The following is a 19,339-nucleotide window of genomic DNA, read 5'->3' as shown; positions in this document are numbered from 1 at the left end:
TTATCTAGATAGATCTAAGCGCTTAATTGGATTAAGCCTGAGTACACATACATTGACAAGATCTTGAAACGCTTCAAGATGGAGGGTTTCAAGAGAGGAAACTTGTCGATGGTCCATGGCATACAACTGAGCAAAACTGAGGGGTTGTTAACCAAATTTTTTATTGAGTCCTATACAGATAAATTTGTCTGTCCGGATAAATTTGTTTGTCTGGATAAATGGGTGGTGTTGTTTACATTTTTTATCTAAACCAACAATCTGAATAACATAAATGATCGATTTACCCCTCAATATTAATTATTTGAACATCAAAACAGAAAATCATAAAGAGGCCGAAGATTGGGTGTCTCATATGGGAAGGAGGCGGTACTTTAAATAAGGGGTAGGGGTGTCTTTCTTGTGGCTGAATGGGGGCAACAGACCATTTCTATATGTGCGATTAAGCCATGTTCTATGCGAATAAGCCGTAAGTAAACAACCCAAATGAGATGTGCGAATAAGCCAGATAGACTAATAAGACTAATTAAGCCGCAAGTAAACAGCCCCTCAATGTCCTAGCCTTAAAGAGGATATGGACCGTATGAAGGGTGTTCCCTAGGCTTCGGCCACCGGTTCAATTATGCATGCCATGTTATGTACTAAACCTGACGTCTCGTATTCCCTAAGCATGACGAGTAGATATCAGTCAAACCCAGGTGATGCTCACTGGGTAGAAGTGAAAAATATCCTACAGTATCTGAGAAGAACTAAGGATATGTTCTTGCTATACGGCGGTCAAGAAAGAGATCTGTGTATCCAAGGATATACAGATGCTAGTTTCCAAACTGACCGTGATGACTTTAAATCACAGTCAGGATATGTGTTTGTATTAAACGGAGGAGTTGTGAGCTAGAAGAGCTACAAAGCAAAGTACAATAGCAAACTCAACTACAGAATCAGAGTATTGTACCTTAAGTTCCGACAGAGTAACGGTATGCACCAAGATTGCCACCCTGCAATTATCAAATCGAAATCTTATATATAGCCACCGGCGGTTAAGTCGGTTATTTTGGCGGGAGTCGTGTCTGTTCGGGAGTTGGGACCGCCCCATGGGCTCTTCCCCTTGGACCTTGTCAGGGGCGCTGCCCCCGGACCCCGCATACCCGAGATCAACTTAACTTATCCGAGCATGCACTTCGCACCTCCGAACTCGAATTATAGCTAAGTCTAATTTCGGCTTGTCTCACATTAATCCCGATCATACTAAATGGCTTGATGACACTAAAATCATTAATAAGGATGGTGGTCGGGTGGCTGGGAGTGGGTGGGTATGACAACGACGGTTGTGGCATGGTGGTTAGTGGTGGGTAGGGGGTAGGGTGGGGTGAGTGGCAGTTGTGATAGCTTACAATAATGGTGTGGTGGTGGGAGTTAGGTTAAGGGCGTGATAGTAACAGTACCAACATGGTCGTAGTAAGGATGTGTAGTGAGTGATCGGGGGGTGGGTGGGTGTGATGATAACAGTAGTGGCATGGTGGTTAGTGGATGGGTGGGGGGTGGGTGGCGGCGACGGTAATGGTGGTGGAGGGTTAGGGGTGGGGCATGACGAACAATAGTAGCATGGTCGTGGTGGGTGGTTATGGAATTCAATTCCTTCCATTATGCCAAGAAATTATAAATTCATTAACTTGTGGAATTCAATGGAATTTCAAGAAATGAACCAAACAAAGGAATTGAAATTTGGTCAAAGGAATTTGTCATTTCAATTCCATCAAATTCCTTCGAATTCCGCAAACCAAACGAACCCTAAATATCATGGTGAGAACAAAGCCTTCATACACCTACAAATACTTCTATTTACCTATTTTTATCTCCATGAATAAAACTTTAACAAATTCACGTTGAAAAGTAAAGTTTGGTGTCAGATGAATGCATGAGGTTGAAACCAAAAAAACACATCCAAAAGTTGTCTTTCCATAACCGTTATTCCCACAGTCATTCCTTATAAGAAAGAAAAGATACCTACCCTTGGTAGCATGCTCTATTTTATATCCATACTAAGAAAGGCAGGGCGGGCAGATACTAGTGCAGTAGTAACAATGCAGATGATGAAACAAAATTATAGTGTCAAATATAAGTCCCATAATCAAAAAAGACATAACACTACGTTAACATAACTCAAGTTCGAATCCACCGTTTAATTACCAACAAAAAAACACGTAAATATTGATGAAAAAGGTAGCTTAAAGTGTTAGCTGCATACCTAATTTCAACATAGACCATTCCTATCGAACCACCGTCTTCTGGTATCACGTCTTAAAGCAGACCTCTCCGTCTCTTGTAGTCGCTTACCGACAGGGTCAACGCATGCCTTCTCCCATCATTCTCAGGGACCTGACACCCAACCGTTGCTTCTATCCTCTGTTTCCGTGCCATGAAGCCGGCCTGGACTCCATGGGGCCCACCAAACTTCTGAAGCGAAGCCAATGAAATCGGCAGGTCGAAATCATGCACGATGTTTGACTCGGTCCCTTTATCCACTGGTGCGCTAGTATCCACCAACTTCCCCGCATCCGCAGCCGCCTCCAGTGCCGCCACAGTAGCCACAATGCCTGCCTTGCTGCCATCGGGACCCACTATGGCTGCCGTTTGGGCATCCCCTCCATTGGCTTCAGCTGCAGCCTCTCCAGGCTTTGAGACATAGTAATTCCTCGACCGAGTCCATCTCCTTGAAAACGGATCATAACCCGCTTCACCAGCCTTCAGACCTACACTCACGGGTTTCATTTCGGATGCATTCTTGAAATTCTCGACCCGATTCTTTCTATTCATTTCCGCAAGTCGTATAGCCTTCTTATCTTTCTGCTGAGTCTGGCGAGACGCCTCTAGTTCATGGAGTTTTGCTTTAATCTTTTCCACTTCTGTTTCATCATGCTTCATTTGAGCAACTTCCATCTCGCGCCTCAACCGATCTTTCTCAGCTGCAACATTTAAAGGTCTTCTTATAGTCGATTTTTTCTCCTGTAACATTTGCTTCACAGTCTCCGCAGAGTATACAAACGAGTTGGTCTTTTCTATGGCTTCTCGCTTTTCCAACACTTCTTGCTTGCTCGGCATCCTTCCACCATGGCGTTCCACCTCTCGAATTAATTGGTCAAACTCTTCTTTAAGAGGCGGGGAATCCGAAATCATGGCCATCTGCCACCTTGCAGCCGAATTTTCATTTCCCCAAACGACATTCAGATACTTATGAGTCATCTTGTTTTCCAACTTGTATTGTCTATCCGGGTCGGCTGCATCCACATTTCTGACTATGCAGAGCCGATAAATCGGCCCGGATTTTGATTTTCCGATGCCAACCCTCACAAAACAACCAACAATCAACTCCTCAAAGAAAGGCTCCATAAACCATTTTGCCAGTTTTGATCTTCTGATGGTGATTCCCTTCACATCTTCATACATGAGAATTGTGGACTCCCTTGACACTTTTTCGTCATCACTTTCACCCATTCCGCCCGTTGACTCCTCGTCTTCACTGTGGGACCCACTATCGCTATGACTCGAGGTGCTTAAAGCAGCAGGTGTGAATCCCTTCCGTTTGACCCCGGTGTCTGCATCTCTACGTTTCCGATGAGACTCGGGATCTTGCTGACGTAATCTTTTCCTGGCACGTAATTCATTCAATGCAACATCTATTGCAGTTGCACGGTCAGTAGACCGAGCAGAAGAGCGTACTGCTCGGTTTACTGTGTGAGGTGGGGGGCTGTCTTTTCTCGACTGAGTCGACTTTTCTTTCTGCTTCTTTATGCTGTTTTTCAAGTCTTTATCATTTTTCTTGGTTGCACGCTCAGCCAGTATCATTTCTCTATCAAGCTCCGACATTTTTGCAAGCCTTTGTCTGTCTTCTTCACCTTTGTAAAGATCACTTCCTACAGAGTCATCATCACTGTCACCCTCACGATCATACGTATCATCATCATCTTCATCATCTTCACGGCTGCTGCTATGTTCATCATCTCGTTCTGCAGGATCCAATCTTTTCTTCAAAGGAACCTGAGAACCAGAAGGCTTTCTGCTAGCATACCCATGATCATCATCTGAGTCATCATCTCTTGAATCACTTCCATCATCAGAATATGAACCCTTTCGTCGCCTCCTTGATGGCGGTGGCGAATGCTGGTTTCTTCCAGTTCTTCCTGCTGCTTCAAGAAGCATCTCATCCAAGTCCGCCATGATGATTAATCAATTTCTAACACCAACTCTTTTTCAATATCCTGCATAGTTTGCAGCAATTTATTTAACAACAATAAGATATCCAATTTGGTATCTGCATGACAATTTCTGTTCTGGGGTTTACAGATACTTTTCATTTTTGTTATAATGGAAATTGAGAAGGCATTCTTATTCAAAAGAATGAATACTTATGAAGTATGTATCAATTTGTATCTTCTTATGTCATTCGGCAAACCAAATTTTAGATCCATACCTAAGAATCAATCAGGAATTCTCAGTCAACGAATAGTAAATGGTTCCCATTTGTTATAAATTTTGGCTTTTTTGGATGAAAATATACATTTGATTTTTCAATAGAAAAGGGAAGGGAAGTTTTTGAAAAGAAAGACTCCATCCTCCCATGAAGTCCATGATTCTATCCCGAGGCGTCTTGTGTATTCGTAGCATTTGACAATTTGAGGCTAAAGTTACCTATTCCAAAATTGCCAACATTAAAAGAATTGCTATATCTACTGCAGATTTCAACACTTCAATTTCAAAACCAATTATGGGTTATTTTCCCTGTTTTGTTACAAAAAGCTATTAATTTTGCATGGAGAATCAATTGTTATCTGTTGCAATTCTCATGGATGAAAGGCGTGCAAATTGTGATAAAGGAGCAAAGGGACCAATCCTATAATATCTTGGAATCATTCTGGTAAAAGGCATATAAAAATTGCATACATAAGTGTAATTCAAGGGCTGATACAGTGAGAGAAAAAAAATCTCATGGATTATATAAGCCAGGCATGTGGATTCAATACAATCTAAGAAGAAATATATGAATATTAATCGCTGAATCACACATAGAACAACCGCAACAAAAGGAAAGGAAAAACTAGCCATGACAAGAAAAGCCCAAACCCTAAATCAGAACATATACACGATTGCTATTTAGGATTCCAGCTTTTTCAAATACGCCCACGAAAGTATCAAATCACCAATTAATCCGTTAAAAACCATAGACTTAAAGTTCATAACGACGACGAACAACGAAATGTTCGACAATCGGAGGAATTGGGCATTTATAGTTAAAGCATCACCTGGTCTTAAGAGAACGGTATCCCAAGAAGGAGGAACGGCAGCACTGCAGTATCCGGACGTAGAAGAAGTCGCCGGAGAATGAATCACCGAATCAGCAGCCGTCTGGCAGGTGCAAAGGTGATCTGTTTTGTACGTGGGAGATGGAAGCTGTGTTTTATAAGATGATTGGGGATGTTTGGGGTTGTTTATTTTAGGTGTTTTTTATTTTTATTTTTTTGATTTATTTTAGTGGACATTGATGATAAGTTAAAATGTTAGTATTTGGATGAGGAACAGCGCTGTTCGGTGGTTGATGAATTGTTTGGTGCATAATGGTTAAGTGGTTAGAATGGTTAAGATGGTCAGAATGGTTAAGTGCTGAATGGAATAATGTTGTTTGATAACTGTTTTCTAGATGATAATAAATTACCATTTTAACCTCTTTCCAGAAGCTCGATTTCTTGAGGCAAAGAGCCTGTTAATGAATTGATGTAAAGATTAAGGATGGAGGTTAAACTTGGAAGATCAAGAATTTCTGTGGTATATTTCCACTGAACTTATTCATGGACAAATTTATAAAAATTATCCTTCTGAAATTCCTAAAACTGATGGGTATGCTTCCTCCCAATTCATTGTTTGACAAATCAATTTGGGAAAATTATATCAAAACGGAACCAACTTTCATCTAATTCTTATTTTGGGGAACCAACTTTCAAAATCGTCATTTTGGGGAACCAACTTGCACCTGATTCCTATTTTGAGGAACCAACTTTCAAAATCGTCATTTTGGGAAACCAACTTGCAAAATAATTATAGAAAAATAACAAAAATTCTTTTTTTTTTCAAAAATTAATGCAATAAAATCTATTTTTCATTTCAAATCTCGTTTTTTTTAATTTAGATATCAAATTAAACATTTTTAAAAAATCCATATTACCACAATAAAAATTGTTTTTTACTAATGCAAAAAAAATCAATTTAATAGAAAAAAATTAATTGATGTAATTGTTTAGATATAAAAATCTTGATGCGATATTTAATATTTATTTTTTATTGCATCAATTAATTTTTTTCTATTAAATTGATTTTTTTGCATTAGTAAAAAACCAATTTATTGTGTTAATTTGGATTTTTTTTAAAAATGTTCAATTTCATATCTCAATTAAAAAAATAAAATTTGAAATGAAAAATAGATTTTATTACATTAATTTTTGGAAAAAAAATGAATTTTAGTTATTTTTCTATAATTATTTTGCAAGTTGGTTCCCCAAAATAGGAATCAGGTGCAAGTTGGTTCACCAAAATGACGATTTTGAAAGTTGGTTCCCCAAAATGACGATTTTAAAAGTTGGTTCTCCAAAATAGGAACTAAGTGAAAGTTAGTTCCATTTTGGTGCAATTTTCCCAATCAATTTTAGTCAAGTTTCCAAGTTTACCCAATGAATTTGGGATATTTGAAGACAATCTGTTTTTGCCCAGAATAAGCTCCTATAAGTCCTCCAAGTGGCCTAACTCAGGCGGGATTTCAACGGAAAGGGAGTTGTAGCTTGCATTTATTAAACCTAGGCCTTTCAGGAACGAGAGTGAGGTCTTCAGGAATAGAACCAGAAATTTGATTTTGCATGAAATCAAGAACCCTAAGTTGGAGGCATCTACTTATGTTTGCTGGGATGGTGCCTTGGATGCTGTTGGAGGCGAAGATAGAGAGATGCAGAGATGGTCGAGGCGAAGATAAAGAGATGCAAAGATGCGTGAAGAGAGCGGCTGGAAAAGAGGGATGAGAGGGGTAAACTTGAAACAAGTGATATTTGAATCATTTAGTGGAGCCCTAGACACAAATCATTAAGAGCCTCATTTTTTTTTTTTTGCCAAACAATCCATGCTTCTTACCGATTAAGAGGTTTCCTCTTAATGTCACCATTAAGAGCCAAACAAACAGCCCCTAAAACTGCTTATACCGGTGGTTGTTAAATTTACAGAATGAAGCATCACTTTCATAAATATTTCATATCGACCCTCAAGTTTTTGGAAATGACGAGATGATAAAAAATTTAAAAACGAATGCAATAATTGACTTGATACATAATCTAATAAAAATATCTAAATTATATCCAAACAATAAATGTTGATTTGTGGATCACATTCAGTCAAAACAGCACTACACTTGTTATGATGGAAATTTTACCCGTTGATATGGGCGGGGAAAGATACTAATTTTCACACTCAAAGCGAGTTTAGGATCGAAGATGGTAGTAACTAGGAGTGCTCAAAAACCCGACCAACCAACGCGAAATAACTCAACCCGAAGCAACCAAATGTCTAATCGAGTTGTAAAATTTTCAAACCGTAGGTATTGGGTTACTATTATTTGAGCCCAACCCGATAACCCGATATCATTTTATTTCTTGGATTTTATATGATTGTTGAATTTCTATTAATATATACATTAGACAGTTACACTATCACGTACGTTATTCATATACACATATTTTCAATCTATTTAGTAAATGTGAACATATATATGTAAATTGAGAAAATTAACTGAATGTGATATACGTAAGAAGTATATAGATAAGTTGTATCAAATGGTTGATGATGAAAAATAAATTATGAATAGAAAAATAACATATTCAAGGTTATAAGAATATTTTAATGTACCAAAGTATCAACCCGTACGGTTTGGTTTGGGTTGGGTTGGGTTGCACTTTGGTTTGGTCTGGGTTGGGATGGGTTGAGATTTTTCAAAGCGCAAGCATTGGGTTGAGTTGTTCAAATGTCTTCAACCCGATTAACTCAACCCATAAGCACCCCTAGTTGTAACCATCCCTAATACTACCCGATATATATTTCAATATATAATTTGATTACCTTTTTTGTTTCCTATATTTGTATGTTTTTAGATTTATCATGAACTATGATCGCATGTGTTGGTTATGTTAGATTGTATGTGTTGGTTATGTTAGAGCATCTCCAATAGATTCTCTACAAGTTTTCTAAGGAGAACCCAAGTCTAAATCTCTAAAAAGTTGCATTCAACTTCAACAGATTCTCCATTTCTTAGCATTAATTATTGTTAAACCCAGATCTGACAGTAGAACAATTTAACAGGAATATAAAATGAGAGATTTATAGAAGAAGATGAATAGAAATTGGCCGCTGCTTTCTTTATTGAATAAAAACTCTCTCAAAAAACCCTAATCGACTCTCATGTGATGTGTTTGAATCTGTGTGTTACAAAGTGTTGATCATTCATCTCACTTCTATTCTATGCCTGTATCACTTTGTATATAGGCAATATTTACATGATAACTGAATCCTATAAATAAGGTAACTAAATTCTATAAACAAGGATATAATCATTATCGAAAATGGGATCAGCACCATCTTTCAAGATTCTAAAGATAGTCATCCAGAGCATAGACCAACCAGAGGGCCTCTGGTCTGAAGGACTTAAAGTCCAGAGTCTTTGGTCAATACAACCAAGGGCTCTGGTCCTAGAGGACTTAGAGTCCAGAGTCTCTGGTCAATACAACCAGAGGCTCTGGTCGTCCATAGGGGCTTTGGTCGTCTTCCAGACTTAGTCGTTTTAGCACAACAGCATCTTCAGATCTTCCATCCTTGGCCCCGATTGCTTTGATAAAACTTTTAGAATAATTATGATCAATTTTGGTCCTAACAATTTTTTTTAACAATATATTATTAAAATATTTCATACACATTTAATTAAACATTATTTCTCTTTCATAAACATTTTATTTGAAGGTTTACCTACCGGCTACCGGTGAATAATGAAAAATCATTTCTTTCTCATGGTAATTATTTTTGGAGAGATCTCAAAATTTGAAGAACTTTACACCCTCTCCTACTTTCTCCATTTTGGAGAAAACCCATTGGAGCATAAAATTCTCTGAAATCTTCATTTTATTCGACATGGAAAATTTGTTGGAGATACTTTTATCATGTGTTTTTTGAAAAATGAGATTTAAAATACATAATTTTATTTTTACCCAACGGATTCCCCATACCTGTAGAAGTTCTTTTCCTACCGAAAGTTGGGCATTAGGTGGGACGGGGTTGGGGTCGGGGATGCAATTCCCACCTATTACCTACCCCGTTTTCATCTGTATACACCAATAGGTGAGATCGAATACTTTCCAGTTGAGACACTACATTCGAGCCTGAGTCCATTTCTTATTTGTTGTAATTTTACATGAGACAAAGGGAGATGAACGTTAAGTTGGAACAGTGGAGGATGCCTTTTGAGGTACAAAGCTTGCCCATTAGTTGATCTATTAAGAGTTGTTTGGCAGTTGCTGAATGGTTTTGTACAAGATGATTAATTGGTCAGAATGATTAAAAGGGTCTTATGATATAGTGCAAAATGAAATATGGTTGTTTGGTTATTGATCAGAATGAATTTAGGGCTCTGAATGGTTTAGGGAGGCCCAAGATACAAAATCATTCGGAGGGTTTTAGAATCATTAAGAGTTAGACTTTTTTTGTCAAACAAAATTCACCTCTTAGCGATTTAGATGATGCCTCTTAATGAGACTATTAAGAGGTAAACAATCAGCCCCTAAGATTGAATACCTTTGTTACAACTTTAGCCGGAAAGGTAATGATGAGGAGTGGAAGGCAGCATTAGAAAGCGAATCGTAGAAAAAGAATGATGGTTTCAAATATCTAGGCTCCATGTTCACAAGTAATGAGACGTTGAGGATGACGTTACACATTGCATAATGCAAGATAGGAAAATGGAGGCTACCACAGGGGTGTTGTCTGACAAGAAAGTATCACTAAAAAGTGAAAGACAAATCCTACAAATCATCATACCAACCATGTTTTATAAGACAAAGTGTTGGACGGCAAAAAAAAAAAAAAACGCATGAAAGAAAGTTAGAAGTTACTACAGAGTTTGGCTATATGTCTACATGAGATGCTCATGTAAACATGTAGCCAAACTATATTGGACAGGATACCGAATAAGGTCTTTCGAGCAAAATTTGGAGTATTGTCTATCACAAATAAATTGAAAGAGAGTATGGATGACGTGGAATAAACAATTAAGACTAGACTTGACAGCTTTAGACACTCTCAAAGACATGTCCTCCTATAGAAGTTTTGCATGATTAGGATAGTAGAGTTTGTACAAGGACACTAAGGGTTATGGATAAGAGTCAGAGCAGGTGGGTTGGGGAAGGGTGACTTGTTTAGATGAGTTGTTTCATATGTTTCATGTTGGTGTTAATTGTGTTCATCTTATTCCTGTTGTTTATTATACCTACTTACTCTATGATTCTCGTATTGATTTTTGTGTATTCGCGACTGTAGATTTGAGATTATCCTAGAGTTAATTTCGTGATACCTAGATAGATTTGGATCAAAATATAACTAAAGGAAAGAGAGCTCTCACACGATCTCAAGTTTTATCCATGCTTTTTATTGTGTTCTCACATATACATGAAATTCCCCCAACACTTCATCCCCATGAAAATGGCAACATTTGACCAGATACATCTTTTAGACATTGTTTAACTACCAGTTAAATACCCTCCAATAGTGGCAAGAGAAAGAGAACATTGTGAATCAAAATCAATAGTATCAATAAGTAGTGTTGAAGCAAATAGACAATTCTAACTTTTACATTTGCCAAAATGTTGCAATGTTTATGGGACATGTCAAAATGGAAGTGTTCTAGGTTTTTGCAGGAGCATCTAGTCGGTTTTGGCTTGAATTGCCTACTAACATGGAGCGATATAAAGCGAAAAATAGTTTTTATGATGTGATGAATGTACGCATTCTTGCAAAAATGCATAAAAACAGCAAGTCGCTGGAGACCGGTTACAGTCCGTCCTAGGATCTGATCATCTCAACAGTTTGTACCAATAGTTCATGAATTTGTTCGTAATTGGATATACGTAAGGGTGCATTTCGCATGCCACCATACTGGACGAATGAGATGTGCAGATGAAAAAATTATTGGTCGTTTTAATTTCATATGGTTAGTTGGTAATTTACATGTCTTTGTTCCATCTCCTCCTACATGATTTTTGTTTCACCTATTATAATGGGACACTCAATAATGTTTTATCCTAGTTTAATCCCACGAGCCAAACGCTACCTTAAAGACCAAGACCGACCAGATGTCACCACTTGCTATGATAAGCTGTCAAGCGACATTTAAATGGTTTTTGATTAAAAAACTAGGAACAATGTACCTTCCTTTCTACTCATCTAAGCAAGCAACTTAATACTATGTTTAGATAAAAATCACAATGAAACAAAAATAATCTTAAAATTTCTATGGTTCTCAAAACTTGATACATTTATTTTAGAAGGTCAGAATGATCTCAGTTGGTTTTCTTCTCCTCTGCGCTACTGCCCGACCCTGAGCCTGATGCCAAGGCTACCGCGGCTTCATCTTCATCCTCCCCACCAAAACCAAACTCATTCACCCTCTTTTTATCGACTGGATAAGCCCACCTTTGATACAGATATATCAAAAATATCACATCTGCAACCACAAATCAATAGTCAACCACAATGGAATATATATACACCATACAGCTCGGTCAAGCAAAACGCTTTCAAAATCAATAAAAACAGAGTGAGGTAACCTACCATCACGGAAGACAGAAAGGCGATGTAGTATTGGCATTTTTATAACAAATGCAAAGAGATCATCAATTATGGTATTCAAAAACTTGTAAGTCATCTGCCTCCATGGCATATGAGCAACTGATTTTAGCTTATAATTGATGAACAGCTGTGGACACATCATAATGAACCCTGCACCACATAAAAACTAATTTCAAATGATGCATCAAGACCTTGACACAGATTTAAGAATATATCTGCTTAACAATAGAAATCCCTGAAAATATTATGTAAGAATGAGATGAGTAGCATAAAGCATAGGAGGAAGGTTTTAGGGGATTACCGAACATGTATACACAGCTTGTAAGGGAGGAGAGAATCCAGGAGTACCAACTCTTGTGGGTTTCGTACATAAGTGAATATACAGAAGAGCAGGCAACAAGTACAAAAAGTACATACGACAGATACTTCATTGCAAGATCATCGTATTCTTTTGTCTTGTTCCCAGCATACGTATCACGATCAGTAAATTTTAGTTTAGGTATGCTCCCACTTCTATCAACCTGAGATAATAACATCATTATTACCCATCAAATGAGATGTCCATGGTCACCGATCGATGCAAACTCTAAGGCTATGTTTGGCAACCTAGCCGATAAACTAACCGTTGACTGATAGGCTATAAATAAATGCATGCAACTAAAACAATATAAAAAGAAGCATTCAGGAGCAATGAAAAATGCTAGAAAACAGAGAGTTCCCATATGGTAAGCCAAACTCTTTCTTGACTTTTATTTTGATAAATTTGTATTTTTCTTTTTGTTAACAAGTTTCATGAAGAAAAATCCCAATTATATAAATCTTGGCAGACTCGAATACTTTCTCCAATGTATCTATATCTATCTATCTCTCTCTCTTTCTCTCTCTCTCTCTCTCTCTCTCTCTNAATACTTTCTCCAATGTCTATATATCTATCTCTCTCTCTCTCTCTCTCTCTCTCTCTATATATATATATATATATATATATGGCCTTTGACCTCTATCTAAGGATGACGATAAACTTAAGTAAGCAGTTAAGATACATACCTCAATATGCATTGCTTTCCCAATTTTCCAGAACTCGATGCAGCAACCAACTCCAGAACTTGCAAGTATCATCCACGAGGTATCGTTGTCCAACAAGTAAAGGAAGACAACTAACTGACAAAAGAAACTCACGACCACGGACTTTGCCGAAAGTCCTTCCATAGATTTATTTTTGTTCCAGAATTGTATATCTGCATAGAATAAATCAGAGAAATGGCTTGTAAAATACTTCAAGAATTTGAAGAAAATAAAAAGAATAAAAATGATTTTTGACATTACCGTTCTTGAATGCCAGAAAGTCAAATACTGAATGAAGCAGTGAAACAACCATAGTAATTCCCAGAAGATAGGGATTTCCTTCCACAAACACCCTCTGTATTAACAACAATATTATACATTGTTATTATACAAGGGAAGGACAAAAACTATTGCAAACAGAGAGGATGGAAGTGAATACCTTAAGTTCATCAGCCTCTCCTTCAAGCATACTTCCATAACTGCGATGAATCTGGAATGACTGATCAATCTGCAGAAACAGCTGCCACTTGGTCATGCTTATTGGGGCCACCTCTAGATGAAGGGCCAATTCTTTTACTGTATCATTGATCGCTATAAGCTTATCTCTAAGTAACCAAAACTCGTTGAAGAAAATGGTTGGATAATAGTTGTTTGTGGTAGGTTCAATATTCATGTCTGCAACTCAAGTCAAGAAACTCAAAATGTCGTGAAATGGAGAAACAAAAGTTCTTAAAGTGTGCTGACTCTCCAGAAAAGCCAGGTCACCAAGAAATATATATACAGGAAAAAAAAGACTAGAAGTTGAAATCTACAATAAGAATTAAATCAGTTCTCCTTCCGAGGAAATCTTTTAAAGTAGCATTCCATGTGCATTCTGGATGGGCAGGACTAACTGTCTATTCTGCGTTTGGTGCAACTAGAACTGGACTGGACTAATTGTTTGTCTTAGGTTTAGTAAGCTGGATAGGACAGGACGAAATTGTTAAAGTTACCAGATTGCCCCTATCTATAGGTGAGTATCAAAAATATAATAAAAGCAAATCAAATGGAAATATAAAAATGGAAAACTCATCAGAAAACTGAAGCTAAAAGAAGTAGCACGCCAAGAAGTTGAAAGGAAAATTCATCAGAAAACGGAAGCAGAAAAGGATACAAGGAGCAATATTGGGTGGTATAGCACGTTGGGAGTATCTGAAAGAACAGTTTTAAGAATTAGCATGTCAGCAAATAAAGTCAAGTCAGAAACCAACAAAAAGAAAAGACAACCAAGCAGCAAAATGCCATTCGAGTGTTGCATACCTTGTAAAATCATCAACCAGATTAATGGTGATATTTGGTTTCCAATATGAAATATACTCCACAGGACCATCATCCTTCGAATCAACTTGAGGTTCTTCGACACCCTGAGCAACATATAACTCCATTCACATTTCAGACTTTTAACAAATAGCAACACAAGTCTTTAATTCCCCAATGAACTACTTGTGACAAGTTCTAGAGGAAAAAGAAATATGGACGTGCTGAAGTTGACACCATAACTTGATATGTGTGTAAGATAATGCAAGAAAAACAATCTACAAGATTCCACTAAATAAGCTTAACATTACATGAAAGTCTCCAAAAAAATATCAAAAATTGCATCTCTAGCACCAACCTAAAAAAGTCACAGCCAGGTCAGCATGGAACATAAGTACCACAAGTTTAATGAAATTGGAATAGATTGTTTTTCAAGATGACCCAACTTGCTGAATCAAGTGGAGTTGATAGAACAAGAAGAATGTACTATCACAGATGGGAAGTGTGCCTGAGTTTCATTTTCCGTATATAAAATGTCATATTCTTCAAAAAATGTAGTACCATGAGATGGCAGGAAGAATTGGATCAGGTATCCATTCACATCCATCCTTTAACATGACACAGTTCAAAATAGTTAGCAGAGAACCAAATATTCATAAGCCTAACATAGATGGATTGTGATCGAGGGAATTTTTATGGCACTTACTATTTATGTTAGTATTTGTTGGGGCTTTTTGGGTAAAGAAATATTTGTTGGGTTTCATTATGTATGTATTGTTTAATTAAGTTTTACTTTGCTTATCCTCAAAGTTAGCCCAAAGGCCATGCATTCTCTATCTTCTCATATTGATCAATGTAGCAAACAACTTAGAACCCTGATGATATGGTATCAGAGTTGTTCGTGACTAGCCTTTGAAAGTCTACCAATTACATCATGAGTTGGGTTCAAGCAATCATTGAGAGCTTGGTTCACACAACTCTCTAGAGTTCTTTGAAAGTTTGGTACACTCAAATTCTATGTTTTCACCACTAGTAAGGTATACATTCTAATTGTATACATCAAGAATATTACTGTAACAAGTGATAACAGTTGGGGCATTTCTGAGCGCTTTTATTGCAAAACGTTTCATGTCATTAACTTGGGGCATCTACCTTACTGCTCATCTATTTCATTTCAATCATCAACCACTCACCAATACCATAACTCGACTGTCATTATGAGCCTCACTGTGATCACTCATTATCATAAAGACTGCAACCATGTTTTCATGTAATATAACATATCTAAACGAAAAATGATTAAGTTGAGCAAACCTCCGACACTGCATCATCCTCGCTGGTGCCCTTGGAGTTCCCCAACAGGCTCTTCTTCTTGTTTGCTTTTGACTTCGGCAAGTATGTCACAACAGCTGCAAATAGAAACAAGTTTCTTTAGATATAAATGTAGAATATAATGTACTGATTATAATATAGCTTTTAGTTAATCCAATGCTAAAGTTGACTTGATGAGATACAAAGTATTACGATGGGTCAACCCAAAGGCAGCCAAAGCCTGGTATTCGGGGTCACTGGGATCTACTGGATACCCAGAACGTGCAAAGAAGACATGAGCAAATAGACTCCCATTATGCTGCAATGCCTGAAAATTGAAATACAAAGTACATTGAGTGACAGTATAAAAACCAAAATCAACAACAAAGATAAATTACGGAAGTCCAGAAAAATAATAACAGCCTAATACACAAGAAAAATCCAAGCTTAGTTAGCTTGCAAAAAAGGTTCTTTACTCCTTGGAAAAGTTGAATCCCTAGGCATTAAGTTGGTACCCCTACAATTTTCAAAAAAATGTTCTGAAATAAAGACTATTTACAGAGGTCAAATGCTTTGGAAATAACTACCTCAGATGGATAATACTTCAAAGAAAGAGTCCTGGTGCTCTCTGGCCCCCAAACTGCATAAGGTATGTTTGACTCATGCCATATAAGTGCTGCTTCATTCCCGAAGTCATTGAACTCATCATGTTCAGAGAGATAAAACCACATATCCTGGAGAAAAGATGCATAGCAGATTAATTTTCAGGTTATATACAGTGATAAGGAACCGAAAAAAGTAGCTTTGCATATATAAAAGAAGTAAAACATGTTCAGCTCATCAACACATAAATCAGAGGTGTAGAACCATAAGATTTATATTAAACCGCTCTTCAAAAATCTCCAGCTCTACACTTTCTCATAAATTAAGGAGTGATCCTATTTGTAGCAACATGCATATTGGGTTTGCAATGCGAGCTTACGAATAGAACATATGGCTGATCCAAAAACATAAGTGTGCTTCCAAAGCTGGCAAAGAAACTAGTGTATATCAAAATAAGGTCATATTGCTCCAACCAAGTTTGAATTCCAAGTATATATAGCTAACTAATCTCCAGAACTAATTTATTATCAAACCGTTTGTGTGTCCTTGGTATTGCAGCACAGCATTGTTAAGAGGGAGGACAAAGGATAACAAAAAAAACTAGCTTTCAAGTTTATATGGTATAGTTTTAGCAACAATATCGAAAAATGGCTTTGGATATTAGCATTTGTTCTTACCGCATAGTTCATACTAGGGAGGACAAAGAATAAAACCGTTTTGTGCCCTTGGGGTTAGTTCAACATACCAAAGATCTGTAGCGCCAAGGCCAAGTGGCCAACCAGTCGCATAAAGTGATTAGACTCCTAAGCAAAATTGGTCCTTCTTTACTGACTCTTTTTAAACTTATGAGACAGCATGGTATTGGCTCAAGAAAACTGAAAGTCCAGGGACAGTCAGGATGGGCTTAGCGATTGCAAGACCATAAGAGCAATGTATAGTTACCTATATATTTATTAAGCTCGCATTTTGTTCATTCTGTTTTAGAACAGATGTCCTCATCTTCTTTCTAAAGGGTCCGCATATCGTTTTAACTTTTAAGTGATCTTCATATATTTTGTTCCCTTCCATCAATCCTTCATTAAGAAAATCTCAAAGTGAGACAAACTCAAATCAGTTGGTGCTGAAGGAGATATAATTTTTCTCCATATAAGTTGCTAGCATCCATAAGCAGCCATCAAAGCTTGTAGAAACATACAAAGCACTACTTCTGTTTCCAATAGGATTATAGGAGCTACACTTTGATTATTTCAGCCAAACCTAGTATGTTTGAAATTCAAAATTATTAAGTATTTCACTGCATATCAACACCAGGGTCATTCTTTCATGTAGTTCAATGTGGTTAGCGAGAACATCACAAATCTCACAGCCCAAAATCAGTTTGGAGATGCAAAAAGAATTCTGTTATATATTAAATATTAATCAAAACGTCGTGACATATATAAAGTGTATGCATAAGAATAAGATGAGAGTGTATCATTGGCGATCCAGATTTACAGGTAAAGTGCTTTACACAATGAATCAAGTAACTGCGTGTACGTAGAAAACATAGAGAGAGAGAAAGAAGAAACGGACCAAAGGTTCAGACTTTTGGAAAAGATTGGAGATCTGAACAGCAGGGTCGGAGCCGGAAGACGAGGGTTTATTGGATGAGAAGAACTTGGATGCAAAGTAATATATGACGGCAACCCTTATGATTCCGGTAAACATCTGGCCAAAACCCTGCTGTTGCTGTGGCTGTCCTCCATGACCACCACCGTCACCTCCCTCCACCGCTGCCGGCGGCGTCATCTTGTTATCGAAGTCCGCCGATGCAATCTAACAGAAACGAGTAGGAATGGAAAGGCAAAAAGAGGTGGGCTATTGGGGACTGATTGATACCTTGGTGAGGCTTTAAATCAACTCCTATGGACTCGCACGTCAGCTATATGATAACTATCAGGTTTCCTACTTTCACTAGAATATAAATTATTAGCATAGATAGATGTATTTAAGATATGCACTTACAACTTGTTACGGCCCTGGTGGAACCATTGGATGCATTTCATAGTATAGACGTATCTAAAAACATGAGATAAGACACCGGGATATGCACTAGTTTCATAACAAGTTGTAACTCCATATCCAATATATATCCCATGGTTTTAAATATACTAGAAAGGTACTTATGTAATGCAACAATATACATCTTGATTTTAATATTTTATTTTATTTTTTTACCTCAGTCGATGTTATAATATGGTCTTATGTGATTTTAAGAAAATGATTATGTTTTTATTTTTAAATAAAATATAAGTTTAAAGATATCATATAAAAAATTTAACAAAAATATATCGATATTAGTATCAAATTAACTATTTAAAATTCCTCATTTTTTTGTGTAATTTTTTAATTCAATATTTTTATAATTTAATTTAGATACAATAACGAAGTAATTTATATTTGGTTTAATAATATAATTGTCTCATAAACATAATAATTATTTATTTTGTTAAGACTCGATAAGTATTCTAATTATATTTTAGATTTTTTATATTTTAAAATGAGATGTTTATTATCTATCTGATTATGTTTACCTGTTGTTAGTTATATGAATTCAAACATCGAGATTTAATAAGTTGTAGTTATGTATAATTTACTTGTAATCTTGAATTTTAAGTAATATGCATCAATATAAAGTACTTCATGCATAACAAAAATATATCGATATTCGTATCAAATTAACTATTTAAAATTCCTCATTTTTTGTGTAATTTTTTAATTTAATTTAGGTACAATAACAAAATAATTTATATTTGGTTTAATAATATAATTTTCTTATAAAGATAATAATTAATTATTTTGTTGGAACTCGATAATTATCCTAATTATATTTTAAATTTTTTATATTTTAAAATAAGATGTTTATTTTCTATTTGATTATGTTTATCCGCAATTAATTATATAAATTCAAATATCGAGCTTTAATAAGTTGTACTTTTGCATAATTTACTTATAATCTTGAATTTTAAGTAAACATTGGTTTTATGTGGTTTTGAGAAAAGTGATAATGTTTTTATTTTTGAATAAAATATAAATTTAAAAATATCATATAGTTTTGAAAAAAATATCGATATCAGTATTAAATTAATCTTTTTAAAAGTTCTTGTGTTTTGGT

At 36.3% G+C, this 19,339-nt stretch overlaps 2 protein-coding genes across 2 annotated transcripts; both read right to left on the bottom strand.

Annotated features, from left to right (window-relative positions):
- Nucleotides 1-2,101: 2,101 nt before the first annotated feature.
- On the bottom strand, nt 2,102-5,425 carry LOC112521461 (protein RTF1 homolog). The gene is made up of 2 exons (XM_025130340.1): nt 5,295-5,425; nt 2,102-4,253 (listed from the first exon to the last, which is right to left on the bottom strand). Exon 2 carries the CDS (start codon nt 4,210-4,212, stop codon nt 2,296-2,298), a length of 1,917 nt encoding a protein of 638 aa, XP_024986108.1. The 5' UTR covers nt 4,213-4,253; nt 5,295-5,425; the 3' UTR covers nt 2,102-2,295.
- Nucleotides 5,426-11,438: 6,013 nt separating this feature from the next.
- LOC112514817 (cleft lip and palate transmembrane protein 1 homolog) lies at nt 11,439-18,138 on the bottom strand. Its single transcript, XM_025121432.1, has 12 exons — nt 17,758-18,138; nt 16,170-16,316; nt 15,796-15,910; nt 15,586-15,680; nt 14,275-14,378; nt 14,129-14,166; nt 13,415-13,650; nt 13,237-13,330; nt 12,958-13,148; nt 12,215-12,434; nt 11,896-12,063; nt 11,439-11,788 (listed from the first exon to the last, which is right to left on the bottom strand). Exons 1-12 carry the CDS (start codon nt 17,971-17,973, stop codon nt 11,625-11,627), a joined length of 1,788 nt encoding a protein of 595 aa, XP_024977200.1. The 5' UTR covers nt 17,974-18,138; the 3' UTR covers nt 11,439-11,624.
- Between the last annotated feature and the right edge of the window lie 1,201 nt (nt 18,139-19,339).

Source organism: Cynara cardunculus (assembly GCF_001531365.2).
Source record: "Cynara cardunculus var. scolymus isolate 2C chromosome LG 1, CcrdV1, whole genome shotgun sequence".
NCBI classification, from domain to species: domain Eukaryota; kingdom Viridiplantae; phylum Streptophyta; class Magnoliopsida; order Asterales; family Asteraceae; genus Cynara; species Cynara cardunculus.
Note: the sequence above shows the minus strand (reverse complement) of the source record. Positions and strands in the feature narration are given on the sequence as shown.